This window comes from Uloborus diversus, unplaced genomic scaffold (assembly GCF_026930045.1).
Source record: "Uloborus diversus isolate 005 unplaced genomic scaffold, Udiv.v.3.1 scaffold_1054, whole genome shotgun sequence".
Taxonomy (NCBI): domain Eukaryota; kingdom Metazoa; phylum Arthropoda; class Arachnida; order Araneae; family Uloboridae; genus Uloborus; species Uloborus diversus.
In genome coordinates, this window is record NW_026557715.1 from 42,798 (window position 1) to 58,954 (window position 16,157).

Here is a 16,157-nt window from a genome sequence, read left to right on the forward strand (position 1 = left end):
CTGCTTCAGTACGACAGTTCAGTTCAAAATGAATAACCGAGAAAGAATTTACTTTATTCCTTTTATTCTCAGCTGAAAGGTTTCGCCAAATTTGTTTAGGGTTATAGTAGTTTTTAGTATTGTGCAAGCAAAGTAGCCTTGGCGAGTTTTCGCGTTTTTAGTTAAACCATTTTTTGTTCGTGACGTGGCAAGGATTCAGAATAACAACAAGAAGGACAAACGTTTGAGAAAATATGTTTGGTGCTCTCTGAGCCTGTTTTTAGTCATGGCCAGCTCTATGTGGCATTATCAAGAACAAGATCTTTTGAAGCAGTGTCAGTTGTGGCTCCCAAACGGGACATTTTTAATTGTGTATATGAGGAAGTTTTCTCAGATTAGAATATATAAGAGTGTAAATATGTAAATATATAAGAGTGTAAATAATGTAAATACATCCCTCGGGGGAGCCTGTAACCCCTAGAGGGCGCGTCCCCAGGTGGCGGATAGGGGAATGCCTTCATTGGTTTTCCAATGGGTGGTAGAAGGGAAATAAAATACCTTCCGCGGACCAACAGGTAGAAGTGCAATCTCTCCAAAGCAATGACAGACACTTTTGTATCTATAATGGTAAAGTTGTGCACATTGCCAAGGCAGTCATCTTACATACAGCAAAGTTAAACTGTCGAAAATCTGGCTAAAGCAGACAAATTAACATTATGAACGTAATTTTCATATTGGTTAAATGGATGGTGACCTAAATGCAATTACCAACTTTAATTTTTACGGAAAATTTTAGCTAGGCTAATGTATTGGCATACAGCGAGCGAGCGAAGCGAGCATGGATCGCGAAGCGATCCACAGGGAACTGCGTAAGCAGTTCCGGGGGTTGGCGAGCGATAGCGAGCAGGGGGCGATAGCCCCCTAGTATTTAAAAATTTGCAGAATCTATGACAAAGAAAGGCTGCCTATACGTGGATTTAACAAACTATCTCATTTCTAAAGCGAAGTGTCAAATTTCACTCAATTATCAAAAAATTGTCGCAGCAGAGGGAGGCGTCTTTATACTTGAGGGTCACTCATGGAGCAGATTTTCAATGGCATTGGGGGGGGGGGGAAAAGTGAATTTTTGACCTTTGTTACACAGAAAAACGTCGTAGTGATTTTCTTTCTTTTTCTTCTTTTTTTCTTTCTCTTCCCTCTTCTTTTTCTCTTTTTTTTTTGACACTAACGTTTCGGGGGGGGGGGGGGGGGTTGTCCCCAACCCCCCCCCCTTAGCTACGCCCCTGACTGTGAGTCCACTATCAATTCAAGACCACTGACATACGTTTCGGAACAGGAGTCAGAGTTTGTTCCTCTGTCTCCATCACTTTTCCTTCAAGATATAAAGGAAACTGGAATGCCAGATTGTGATGCTGCAGATCACAAACGCCTTAATAAAAGAATAAAATATCGACTTGCACTTCAGAAAGGTCTTAGGAAAAGATTCAGATCTGAATATTTAGGATCTTTAATTCAAAGACCTAAACAACAGAAACGGTCAGCAATATCTGTTGGAGATGTCGTTCTCATTGGCAGTGACAATCAAAAACGCATCAATTGGCCCCTGGGAAGGGTGATAGGAATTATTCCTGGAAAAGAAGGAATTACGAGACTCGTGAAACTTAAAACAGCCCGTGGAGAAATATTGAGGCCGATTCAACGGTTGTATCCACTTGAGATCACGAATGGAATAGCTGAGGATATTCAAGCTAAAGTGCAAAAAAGGCCAGTATTTTGTTCTGAAGTATCCCAAGGACGAACGGTGAGCCTTGTCGAGTCCATTCCACGCACTGTGAAAACTCAGTACGGATGAGACATCAAAAAACCAGAAAGACTTGATTTGTAACATGTGTGTTGAGTTGAGAAGTCTCCTAACTCAAGGTGGGAGGATGTAGAAAATGGACTGCAAATAATTGATGTACTAGTGATATTATATTAGTAATCGTATAAGGCCTTGGCCGTGTTTAACCTTTTATCTCTGCATTTGGAAACAGACGATTTTTCCTTATAAAATTGATGGAACAAAGATTTTAGTTCAGTTTTAGCAAGTTCATTATGTATGTCGTAAATATAGATGGTTTTTTACCTGCAAATGTTTTATTAATGTGTATTAAAGTACTGCATTTAAATTGCACATGAGTTCTTGATTGAGTTTCAGGAATATCGATCCCGAGTAAGAGTTTTTTTGATTGGTTCCCAACAGCATACCTAGTTAAGACCTTTTAGATACAGTTTTCACAGTAAACATCTTAGCACACAGTCATTTACAAAATTTTTCATGTAACCAGTTTAAACAGAATTTGTTTTGATATAAAGTACTGCAAGACAAGAAGATATAGTTTAGAGGCCATGAAGGAGTCCCCCCCCCCTCTCAGGAGCCCTTGTTTTTCTCACATATTTCCAACCTTAATATGCTAATTTATACATATATGAGAGTTTATGACCAAACACCCAACCGAGGAGGTAATTTCTGGCTATGCTACTGCCGAAGCTCAAAAATATTAGAGGTTTCCTATCATTTGTTAGTATGCTAAGTATCCAAATCATTTCTTCATATGTATGTATTAGTTGTTCTACCACTAAGGAAAGGGTAAAGGCGCACCGCCTCCCTCAAATTTCAATTTTGCAGTCTGCCCCATGACCCCCCTGGGTGTGCACCCCCTGATGAAGGTATTGTAACTTTCTTCAAGTATATAGAAAAATTACTAAGAAAAAAAAATATTTTATTGAAGTCACCACATCTAAAAATATGCAAATGCTGCTTAAGTGATAAATTTACTGAATGTAAATTTGAGCCTGATTTACTGATTAACTCAATGTAATTAATTAATGTGCAAGTTCAGATTCATAAACTATATTTTCAAATTGAAAATACTCATTATGGGTATTTTCAATTACAAATAAGGATACAAAGAAAAACAAAAGTAATTTAGTTTTTAGTTTTTAAAAAATAAAATTAAATAATATAATCTGAGACATCACATGTCAAAATAGCTTCCAGTTTCCAAAAATATTAAAATAATTCCAAGATGCAGAAGGATTGAAATCTCAAACACGAGAATCAAATTTTCGCGAAGTACATTCACTGTAGGCATGTTTTCCAAAAATTCATCTATTTATTATTTACTAAAATTAGACATAAGATAAGTTAAGTCTAAGATAGCATATGTGAAAATATCATTCGATTGCCCAAAATATTATAATATTTACAAGATGCAAAAGATTGAAATCTCAAACACAAGAAGCAATTTTTTGCGAAGTTCGAGTAAGTGCAATGCTGCCACGGTTCCAAAAATAAGAAAATGTATTATCTATTAAAATTAAAGACAAAATAAGCTAATCTAAAGTGGCTTATGTCAAAATAACTTTCGATTGCCAAAAATAGGAAAATATTTACAAGATGCAAATAAATTGAAATTTCGAACTCGACAAGCAATTTTAGGTGAAGTCCGAGTAAGTTTGATGTTGCCATGGTTCCGAAAAGAAAAAAGTAATTTATTACCTATTGAAATTAAACATAAAAAAAGCTGATCTAAGATAATGTATGTTAAATTAACTTCTAATTGTCAAAAATATAAAAATATTAACAAGATGCAGAAAGATTGAATTCGCAAACACCGGAAGCAATTTTTCGCGATGCTGCATATTGAACACAAGTTCAGAAAATTGCACTGACGAAATGTTCTTGAAAAATATTTAAGCACAATTCAATGATTTTCTACTGATTTCAAGCACTAAAAAAAACCTTTCAAATATTTTTCAAGATTTTCAAGCACTTGAAAATAATTTTTTTCAAGCACTTTTCAAGGGCGTACAAAGACGTCATAACTCTTTCCCCAAACCTCTACATTTGCTAGATTTCCATGCTGCAGCGTTTGAAGGAGTAATGGCGTCAATCTGAAGCGAAATATTACGGGAAAGTCAGTTTGAATAAAAACAAGGCGCCGCGGCTGCGTGCTTGGGCGTAACAAACATCAGTACACACTATCTTTTAACCTAATGAAAGCTTTAACCCGTTCGGGACGGCAGTCCGCAAAAGATAGCGCTCCCTCAGGACGGCAGCTGTTACACGCGGACTGTGCGCACAGGCCGGGGCAATTTCTCCTGCTAAGCCTAATACGTAATTTCGGAAAGTATGCGTACATAATAATGGATAAAATGTATACTTTAAGCAGAAATGAAGCCAGTTTTTAATATATGATAAAATATATCAAAATTTCAATCATAACTAAAAATTGAATAAAAATAATTGATATTTAACAGTAAAAATGCAAAATATATTGTTTTTTACAATAACAAAACGTACCAAAATTAACAATATATTTTTTACAAAACAGGAAAAATATTTGCGCTTAATATTATGAAATACTTGAAGAATATTGTATCAATTAATATTTTTAAGCCACATGAAAAATTTCAAAGCACAGATAAATGCACATTGAGCATTTTACACTCATACGTAGTGTTACGTCTTTTATTGTGCTTTGAGCAAATTACAGATCTCCGTCTAAGTTCTTTGCCTTCTTTTGCATCGTATGATTTTCGAAAGTAACTACTGTATGAAGAACTCCAACAAAAATAATTTATAGTTGTTTCAATGTGACCCAAAAGATCCATAGAGGGATAGGTCATAAATTAAAATATTTCCTCCTCGGAAAGATAACATGTTCACCATGGTTACCAAATGAACATAAAAGTAAAACCCCTTACTAGAATATCTCCCCTCCAATCCCATTATAAATGGAACTGAAACTAGAAAGACCCACTTCAAAATGAGTATACGTTTCCCTTCTCACTTGTGAGCACATGTTTATAGTTTCTTTCACGAAATCCAATAAATCACAGACACTTGACAGACCCCATTCTGACGTCAGACAGAGAAATACTAATGCAGGAGAGCAATCATTTGAACGGAACATGGATAAGTAACGCCATCTAATAGTAAACATTTCGTTCCAAAACCAAAATGCACAATAGCGTTGTTGGGCCCGCTGTGTACTGCTTACCGCAACGCACGGAGGCGTTTTTTGTCTCTGAAGAACCATCTAGCGCTGAGACAAAGATGGGTTGTTCGTCCCAAGCGGGTTAAAAATCTGATTTTTAAGTAAGAATAATATAAAAGTGGACTAAACGGAACAAGATGTTAAAAAGCGGTCGAAAGCAGACTTTGGCAGGAAAAGCGGACCATTTGGGAGCTCTGTGTAATGGAAGTGATGCAAGTGATTCAGGAAGCGTTAATGGCTCACAAAGAACTACAGAGAAAAATAATTAATGACTGCCAACAAAATAGGATAAACAATTCATTTTTATAAACACTAAGTTAATTAATATTTTTTCATGCACGTTGTGCATATGTATCAGAATACTTACACATGAAACTTGATATATATATTTATCTATCAATAGAATGAAGTATTTTTTTTATCCATGGAACCTAACCCCCCTTCTAACACTACTATTGAGCATTAATTTATAAGGTTTTGATTTATGCGGCATTACCGTTGAACGTAACCCCCACTTAAAAAGAGGATCTACGGTATTTCCAAAATTTCTGAAACCACAAATATATGCAAAAATTTAAAAATTGGGAAAATTAATACACACCTTAAATTTTCACCACCTTCACTTATTTCATGGTTTAACCCTTTTTCTAAGGATTTAACAAAAATTTTCAGATGTGCTTGTTCTAGAGATAACCACAAAGCTGCATCAGTATATGAATTAAATGGATCTAAGTTCATTCTCAATGATCCAGTAAACAGAACCGGGTCCTTATAGGGGGAAAAAAAATGCAAGTTAGTTCAACACAAGAGATATACAGTGTGTCCACTAAATTATTTTGCCACCTTTTTATCTTCAGAACGGCTACTGCTATATTCAGTAGCAGATTTTAGGGGGGGGGCTAGGGGGTCTGCTCCCCAAAAAAGATAAATTAACTTAACTATTTCATTTATTATTTTTTAATCGACTTCTCTATAGCATTATTTTTTTTATAGTCAGTTAAAAAGAACACAAAGCATATTTTGACTAAAAACATTATTGTTTGCTAAAGAAGTAATACTGGAGTGAGAGGCCTACATTCAATTCACTAGTTTCGACTTCAAGCGAACGTAATGTCACAGTTTGTCCATTAATTCTTCTTTAATAGAACAAATAATTAACATTTTTAAAGAAATGTAAAGGTATGCAGCAGGGATGCCCAACCTCTAAAGCCCCTAAATATTAACCACTCCCCACAAAAGTGAACCCCCCCTCCTCCAAGGTGGGTGTGCCGAAAAGAGTCATTTCGATCCAGGAAACTTTGCAAAAAAAAAAAAAATCTTTCTCAGCGTATAAAAAATACAAAATGAAAGAAATCATATGGTATTTTCAAGTAAAATCATGATATTGATGGAAACGGCATGTGGTATCAATATGTTTTCTCAACTGTATCATGGCTTCAAAAACAAATCAGCAACTGCTTTGAAATTCACATAGAAATAGTTTTCTGTATTCTTCAATAAAACTTAAATGTTATGAAGTTATGATCAGGGCCGCCCGAAGCTCGGATGGCGCCCGGGACAAAAGTTTCCTGCCCCCCCCCCATATACACACACAGAAAAATCAAGTTAGCTATAACATCAGTGCATAAAACATACGAGAATTTCTTACATATTAATGAACAGAACAATCAGAGGGCTATGCATAATCCAATTAAAACACAAGCAGTGAGTCTGTTTCTAATATTTATGAAACATTTATGCCCCAAAAACTTTTCAAAAAATGGAAATGTTAAAAATTCAAACATTTATCTAGTAAAATGTTATCCCACTAGATAAAATACAAACAATTAAAACTGAATTGATTATTCATATTGATCAAACTAAGAACACGAATAACTAAGTTTCTGATTATAAATAGAAAATGTATTTATCGAAGTAAATTACATCAAAATTAGATTTCGATCAGGAATCATCCAAGATTCTTTTCAAGAGTTTTTTGGTTTTACTTGTACCAACTTAATACCAACTTTCATAAATGTTAGAAACAAAGACGTTATTCTTTTGCATCAAATATTTGTAAGCTTTAGAGAGAAGTACACAAATACTCAACAACATCGAAAATCGCTCAGAATTGCGCTTTTAGAGCTCTAGTTTTGAAAAATCACAGGCCCTAATATTACAAAATATGTCCTTACAAATTGCTTTTTAAGACTTAAGTTTAAGAAAATATTCGTGCCGCCTTTCTTTAATATCCCAAAAAATGGTTTTTTTAAACAACTTACAAAAAATTTAAGTGGAATAGCCTCTGAATGTAAAACATTGCTTAGATTTTTTGAATCATAATTTTAAACAATTTTCCTGGGAAATGCTCCAGATTCTCCTGTCCATAAAATCTTCAAAGTTTGTCTAAAGTTGCGTTTTAGAAACTTCAAATTCAAAAATTTGCAGGGGGAGAAGGGATTGATTTCAATCTGTTGGAAAAAAAATAATCGATCGGAAACAGTTTCTGTGCTCTTTCCCTTACCCTAACGTCAATAAACATGGTCTATAATGGCGTTTAAAGTTAAAATTGCGTTTTCAAAACTAGAAGTTTCAAACTTTTGACCGGACACCTTTTGACTTTTTTTCCCATCAGATCTGAAAAAAAAAAAAAAATCGATTTTTTTTTGTTTTTTCAATGTGCTCTCTTAAAACTTTTTTCTGGTTACGTAACTGCACGCAGGGGAAAAATTCAAACAAATTTGGTGAGAACTAGACAAAGGAGAAGTTAATTTTGTTTGAATCTAAACAGTTATATTCTCAGAAATTGTATCTGCTTCAATGATACAAAAGAAACTAATGTTTTGGAGACTGAGAGATTAATATTTTCGTACCCAAGGAAAAAATCGAGAATCATCGCAATGATTCTCTATTTTGTGTGTCTATGACTATGTATCTATGATACACAAAATGAAGACGCGCCGCAAGGCGCCCCTCATTTTGTGTGAATGTCGTCGAGTTCCATCTATACGAGGGGCGTCTTTCGGCGCCCCCTCATTTCGTGGCACCCGGGGCAATTGCCCCGCTCGCCCCCCTCTTGGGACGGCCCTGGTTATGACTTTCTTAATTATATAATATTTTGTAGGTATAAAATAAATTAACTTTAAAAACACAAATGAGGTATGGGTTTTTTAAAGAACCTTACCCTCGTGTTATAATCATGAAAATGTTCCTAACTAAAACCGCTTATTATATAGCATCAGAATCTCTGTGACATTATGTTGGGTTTAGCATTTGATTGGCTTGAAACATTAAAGATTTTTTACGTCCATATTCAAAGTATATTAGTGCATAATATTTATGTATTTAAAGTAGACTCTGAGAAAGGCCTGAAGGGATCTTAAAGAAAAAAAAACATTTAAAAATTAAGTCATGAAAAATTTGTTATAAAACAGTGTATTAGAGGGGCCGGGGGGGGGGGGGGGAATTCAATTTCCTTTGCCCCTACAAAAGATTTTTCTCCGTGCGCCCCTGGCTATATTCACAAGGGTGTCCAAGTATTCACCAAATTCCAAGCCATGCTTACTCTTTTGAACACTAGGTGGCAGGGCTGCACGGGGTCACTCAAAACTTCCGGCGGAAGTCTTATTTGTATTGCTTCTTACGACGAATTGCTCTGTTTACATATCTGTAATTTGATTGAATTTTTTAAATTAATCATGAATTTCAAAGGCGCAAAATTTTCGTAAAAAGAGGGGATGTTGTTCTGCTTTCGGGTACAGCATGAGGACAGGAGCAAATAAGATGTCAGAAATAAAGATGTTCAAATTTCTAAAGGTCCTGATCGTCGAATCAAAGCCAATGCTTTAAAGCGAAAGGATTGGATCTTAATGAAGATTATGTAGTAAACACACTTTGTGCGAGGTATTTGCGAGCTGGAAACATTCACCTTAATTTCATCAGCTTTGTATTTTTACTGTAATGTGTGAAGATCTATATTGATCTATATTAAATTGATTATTAGAAAAACTCAACCTGAACAATTTTTTATTTGCTTCTTGCAAAGCTGAAAGTTTCCAGTTTCAATAACTCGAGCCATTTAGCCGTCTCTTGGGACTTCCAGTTATTGACGGTACTTTAATATTAGGCGCTCTAATTGTAAACAAATTTAGATATTCGTCAATCGGTAAACAAACACATTAATTAAAGTTATAGTATAGTAGCATAGTACAGCTATTGGTATTACATTCAAAGCAATTTTAACGCTGGAGAAAGCACTCGGAGATTAAATTTAAATTTTGTTATCTTTCAATTTTTTTTATGCCTATCAATCTTGCTACAGAAGCAAGTTGATTAAACAAAAAAAAAAAAAAGTGATGAACAAATATGTAATAAAATATATTAAATATCAAACCTGAAAATTAGGTAGCAACTGTAATAAGTGTGTGTGAACTGAAAAGCTACAACAGGAGAATTGATTGAATATGACACCAAAACTCCCTGTCATAGCCATTCTGTGTGAACACAGTGCAGAAAAGCTTCCATCTTTGAAAAAATAGCTTCAACTTAAGAATAGGAATTACAATTCACAACGTACTTGCAATCCAGTAGATTTGTGATTCTTGAAAGCAGACTTTGTATCAACTTTATTTCTGTTTAGGAGGTATTCATAAATGCTTATCATTGAAATCGCGGTAATGATCGACAAACGAAAACTCGTTTTTTTTTCTTCTCTTATTTCTGTATTTAAAGGATCAGGAAAATCAGATCCGTTGATCGACAATTTTTGAGAATAGCAAAGCCTATTATACTCATTTCATGCATTAAAATACGCAAAAGACATGATTGAAAGAAAACAAAATTGTCTGAACACTGTAAACATCAACCGTTAGCAATAGATTCGCCATCCATCTACTAAAGGATCGGTAAGGTCACAGCCATTGAAAGATAATTTTTAACAATAACTAAGTTTGTCTTTCTTATTTAATGCATTGAAATACGCAGAAAACATTATTCTGCTTTTTAAAGAAGCAAAACAAAATCGCTTTCGCTATGAACACCTATCTCTTATTGGCGCTTAACCGGAAATAAGACTCGCTACTTCCGGTCTACGTCAGTGGTTTGTTTGTTTATTTAGGATATTTGGTGAATAGTACATAAGTCATGCACTACTGAATAAAGCCACCGGCGGCACTACCTGGTGGAGAACTGTGGAAATAAGCATTATTCAGACAGCGTCCTCACATCACGCCACTGACGATCTTTTCTCACTAAAAACAGTTTTTGGTCGGTGTTGCCATAACAGCAAGGCGTATTGTATGGAACCCGTCAACCTGACGAGAAGGTAGATATTTGATGTCCGTACAGTGGTGAGTCGCATTTCATTGGTCTCCACAACGTTCCCTCTATTGTGTGAGTACTTTAAGGGCGTCCGCAATAACGAATGTCTCTCCTTTCGGAAAACGTACGTCTGTCCGCTTAACATGACGTGCAGAAGATATCTGAACTATGCTTTAGAACCATTATCTTGAAAACGGAACTAGAGCAAAAAGTGATTTACAAAGTTACTAAACATCATCCATTCAGTACTAAAAGACACCTTGTGGACTTAATGCAAAGAATAGAAGGATTACAAAGCGCATTTGTTTTTTCATGATTTCTAACATGTCACAATCTATGCTTCAATATATGTAACATGACATTCAAGCGATAATCCTAACATTCACTTTAGCTTATGGTGGTGAGTTTTAACACCAGAAATAAAAGTATATTTTTCTAACTACAGCAGTGTCGCAAAAATCCAAGTCTCGAAAGTTCGAGATTCCGGTTGATTCAAGATGATTTATTGACATTTTAAGGTACATCTTTGACAGCTAAAAATATGATTTGCATTTAAATCTGAAACTCAAAACCTTTCTCTACTGTAAAATTTCCTTAGGTACATAAAATAAAGTAATAAAAAAGTATTGAGAGGTGAGGTTAGTCTCAACAACACTTGCTAAGGGTCCCAAAATATTCTTTGACTGTTAGAGATGGATTAAGATATGCTTTGGAGATAACAACTTTATACGTAAGCAGGACTTGAAATTAACATTGTTTTACGTCCTTGTGTCACTTGAAAAGTGTTAATTTTCAATCACTAGGAATTTTCCGGATAATTCGAGTTTTCACCAAGCCGAGGTTGCTTGTGCCCCAATTACCTCCAATTTTCAAGACTTTTCTTGTCATTTCCTCCTCAGATCGTTTTTTCAGGTCACAGAGTAGAAAATCACAGGAAAAAAAAACAAAAACAAATGGGCATTGTAACAGTTCAATTCTTTGCATTTAAGTCGACACAAAGTCTTTTTGAAACAAAATCAATGATGCTTTTCCATGGTTTGTACACAATATCGGAAAACTTTTTCAAGGAGTACTTAGGACAATTTGAAAGCATAATTTTTTTTACAATAATAAAATAAGTGATGATTTGGTTTCAATTCATACAAAAGTTTCAAAATTAGACAAAATCTTTTACATCACACTGTAAAAGCTTCAAAATTAATCATTAACAGTGGGCAGAAAGGCTCAAATTGACTAAGATAGATCCAAAATAACAATAAAAGTGTAATACATAATAATTAAAGACTAGTACAATGTCATTTTTAAAAGTTCAAAATCTTCCTGCGAAGGTGCTATCAGGTAACATACAATGAAATATTTTCCCAATGCTTGTTCACTTCATAGAAGCCATTATTTCCCCCCTTTCCGTTTGTGAGATAGTAATTCTAACTCCACAGTTCTCCCCCAGGTGGCGCCGCCAGTGGTTTAATTCATTACTGCATGGTTTTTTAAGGAACTTTTAAGCTCACAAAAAAGTTTAGCATCAAATTCATTGTTTTTAGTCACCCTGCGATTCAAGAGTACCAATATTTGAATCTGCAGATTCGGCAAATAACCGCGCTGAAGGCTGTGGCCAATTATTTAATAACTTATCTCAAACTTAAAAATAAATAAACTGTTGAAATAAAAAAGAAAATAAGCAGTTTTAAGGTAGAATATGTAAAAGTAGCTTTCAGTCTCTGAAATAATTGAAATATTTACTGAAGGATTGAAATCTCTGAAACACTGCAAGCGATCTTCAGCGAAGCATGAGCTCGATATTTGTGTTTCCAAATTGCTTTCAAAGGCAGAAAACACTATGGTGCCAAAAACCTCCATTAGAATGCTTCAAAGAAAATAAGTAGATTCAATAAAAAAATTGCCACAAGAAAAAGCCATTGGTTTCAAATTTGTGAATCTGAGTTGAAATATCCTTAACAATTCAAAACCAGGCTTAGTTGCAATAAATTTAACTTCCATAAAAAATAATTAAACTTCATATTCAACAAAGAAAGTTATATATTAAAGTACTAAGGACATCAATGCATTTAATCACACAGTAATCATGCAATATAAATTTTATCTGCAACAATACTTTATGTAGTTGTAATATACAATGGTGTGCAAAAATTAAGGACGAAGTCGAAAAATTAGCATATCAACTGAATGAAGAGGCAGAGCGGACAGAAAGACCAATCAGGAGATTAAGTAAGGTGATGTATGGTAGCACATGCGCAGATATGCAGGCAGATGTAATGGGGGAGTGTCTGAGTAGTATAAAGCATGTTATTGGTGTAAGATCAGTACTTCTGGCAAAGAGATTGCATGCCGTATAGCAGTTAAAATCACACCGAGTTGCTGCCTCAGCGAGAAATGGCGAATAATCAATCTGTTAGACGACATCTGGATGCTTTTACTCGATGTCGAATCATTGAGAAGTTGGAGGAAGGCCGCAGTGTGACAAGTGTGGCTGCAGAGTTCGGAATTGCTTACAGCATCGTTTCACGACTTTGGAGACAATTTCAAACTACAGGAACAGCTATCCGGGGGTTCAGTAGTGGTCGTCCACGAGGAACCACAACCGCAGATGACCGGTATATTGTCTTACAGGCCAGAAGAAACAAGCGGCAGACAGCGGGAGAAATTGTTAGACACACGACACAGGCGACTGGACGACCGATATCGCGTTTTACCGTGGCCAGAAGACTGCACGGTGGTGGTCTGTTTGCTCGACACCCTATACGGTGTACACCTCTAACGCCTGCCCATCGGAGAAGGCGTTCTCTGCGGTGCCGGGAACACCGGAATTGGAGAAACAATGAATGGGGAGGAGTACTCTTTACAGATGAGAGCAGATTCAGTCTGAGTAGCGATTCTCATTGCATGCTCATCTGGAGAGAGCGGGGAAGCCGCAATCATCTCTCGAACATCATTGAAAGGGACAGGTATGGAGGTCGCGGTGTTCTCTTTTAGGGAGGCATCATGCTTGGTAGTCGTACAGACCTTCACATCTTCGACGCAGTTTCAGTCAACGGGACCAGTTATTGTAACGAGATTCTTCTTCCATATGTGCGTCTTTTTAGAGGCGCTATGGGTCCGCAGTTCCTTTTAATGGACGACAATGCACCATGTCATCGCACAGTAGCTGCCGAACAGCTCTTAGAGAGTGAGGATAATGAACGTATGGATTGGCCGGCACGATCTCCGGATCTCAATCCCATCGAGCATGCATGGGATTTTCTAGGCAGACACTTGGCAGCTCGTACCTTACCACCAGTAACGATCTGGGAGCTTCGATTGGCGCTGCAAGACGAATGGGCAGCAATGCCTCAACAACTCATTGACACCCTCATTCTCAGCATGAGCAGATGCTGTGAAACCTGCCTAGCAGTCGGGGGAGATCATATCCCCTACTAAAGACCGTATGTTTCTTGCTGGACACCCATCACAGGGATATTTCGGCCTTCAGTCGCATTGCGCTCCATGCTACTTTTTCAATAAAGCTTCTTTTAATCCCTCTGATTTCTCTTTTAGTAAGTGTTGCCTACATTACATATGTCCTTACGTATTGGGGATCTTACGGTATTAAATGTGTTGATTTGGAAAGCTTTTGTACGAAGTTATATTGAAAAAACCGTCTCGTCCTTTATTTTTGCACACCAGTGTATATATATATATATATATATATATATATATATATATAAAGAAAAAAAAAAGAAAACAGAGTATAGGCAAAGTAAGACAAACAATGTTAAAAAAAGCACAAATTTGCCAGTTACAGCAGACACGTGTTTCGATGTTACAGGGAAAAAAATGCCTTTTTCAATGCAAAAAGTAATGAGCTGATGGATGACAAGGCATCCAACATTACTTTTTACATTGAAAAACCTGTAACGCCGAAACACGTGTCTGCTATAACCAGCAAATTTGTGCTTTTTTTAACGTTGTTTGTCTTACTTTACTGTTCAGCACAAAGGCATTTATTTATCTTAGAGTATCGGCACTTCAAGATTCATTTGAACAAAGAGAAATTGACACGATTAATAATACCAACCTGTGGAATAATTGTGAGTTTAGACCGTAAATCATGAAGCCCTAGCAGCAAAACATCTACACCATCAATCACAATTTTACCTCCAGCTGCCTCAATTATTCTAAACAAGGCCAGTGTAAGAGAAGATTTTCCGGCACCTGTTCGGCCCACAATTCCACACTAAAAAAGGAAGTAAGCATTAAAATTGCATTTTAAGTAAAACTATTGTCATAAAACAGTTCTTCCCATCCCCCTTTCTTCAAACAGGAAATTAAGAACTAAGAAGTAACCACTGTAACCGTCTAACTGTTCAGTGCATGATTTTTCTGGAGGAAGCCATATGATTGGACTCCAGTTGATGATGTTTTATGAAACGTGTTTTTAGGTCGACCTGAAAAGTCTTTGGACCTGTTTTATTGGATGATCCTTTTATTTATTTTTTATTCTCATTTGATTGGTTTTGTTTGAATTTTATTTTTATTGACAGGCACGAAAATTGAATCCATGTTCATGGATTGGAACTTGCACCCGGACATATAGATAAGATTTTAGATTTCTTGCTGGCAGTACGTGGAAGGGACATTATTGATAACTTTGGCTTCTAATGTCCGAGACGAAACTCCAGTACTTAGTTTTAGGTTTCTTAGTTCCAAAAATCTGCATTCATTTTTCACATGTGGTGCGTTTAGCCCAATATAATCCTGAATGTTAGTTTTTTGAAACAGGACATCTTACATTTAGTTTTAGTATACAATTTTTGGTCTTTCGACCATAGGATGAAGTTTCCACTGCTGAAGAGCAATGGCTTCTGTTAGAAATAGAATTTCTACAAATATCTCTACACTTACTTTTGCCCAGGTAACTGAACTTCACGATAATCAACCGACGCCTGTTCGGACCAACGATTCGAGTGAATCGGAAGTGAGTGATCGGATCGGAAGGGTGACGTAACAGACTCCCGCCATTGGCTTAGCATAGAGTCCCTATATGAAAACGTAGTTTTCAGAGTTGCGACAACAGCTACGCTCGGAAAACACAACCGGTTACAGGGGGAAGATAGGGTTGCCGCCGAGCTGCAAGATTGGCTCCTTGTTCGCTTTCGAGTTCCGTTACAAAAAATAGTCACAAGCGGGAGCGGGAAGAGTGGCTGAAACGGGTTCTGAAGGATGTAAAAGCACGCGGATTCGAAAATGCATGCAGTCAATAAATGAAACGCTCGATTTTGATTCAAACATTAAAAAAAGACAAAATGGCCCTATGTTAGCAAAATTAAGAGCAGATTTTTTTTCTTAAACCTTATTCTCTTAATACGATCAATTTTAAATTAATCAAAAGATTCCAAGACAACGAAAATTATAATTTTAATTGATTCAAAATGAATGAAAGAATAAAGACTGATTAAGAAAATTAAAATAAATAAATAAGCAACAAATAATGAACATAAAAAATTGCTTGTTTTTGCTACATTAAATTAAGCTTTATAAAGATTTTTGAACATAGAAATATTTCTTGTATTGATATCAAAAGCATTACTTATTTTTTTTCTATAAAAGGAAAAATATACTTTTCTGATTTAAATGGAACAAAGTTTAGCATTAGCTTAAAAATTCCGAAAGGAAATATATGCCTAGGATGCCCACCTACGGGGGGGGGGGGGGGCGATGGGTGCTGTTAGGGGTGTGGCACCCATGTATATGCAAGGGAAAGTTTGAAAGAGTAATAAAAGAAATATGTAGAAGCTTAAAACAGGGTATCCTACCCAGGCCAGGATCTATACATTTTAGGCC

General features: G+C 35.9%; 1 protein-coding gene across 1 annotated transcript in view; it reads right to left on the reverse strand.

Annotated features, from left to right (window-relative positions):
• Positions 1 to 14,550, reverse strand: part of LOC129232084 (multidrug resistance-associated protein 1-like) — a gene marked incomplete at its 5' end in the record, with an annotated part of 32,634 nt that extends 18,084 nt beyond the window's left edge. The window contains 2 exons of the mRNA XM_054866322.1: positions 5,623 to 5,789; positions 14,392 to 14,550. Coding sequence (XP_054722297.1) covers positions 5,623 to 5,789; positions 14,392 to 14,550 — 326 coding nt within the window. The remainder of the gene's footprint in view (positions 1 to 5,622; positions 5,790 to 14,391) is intronic.
• Positions 14,551 to 16,157: the final 1,607 nt, after the last annotated feature.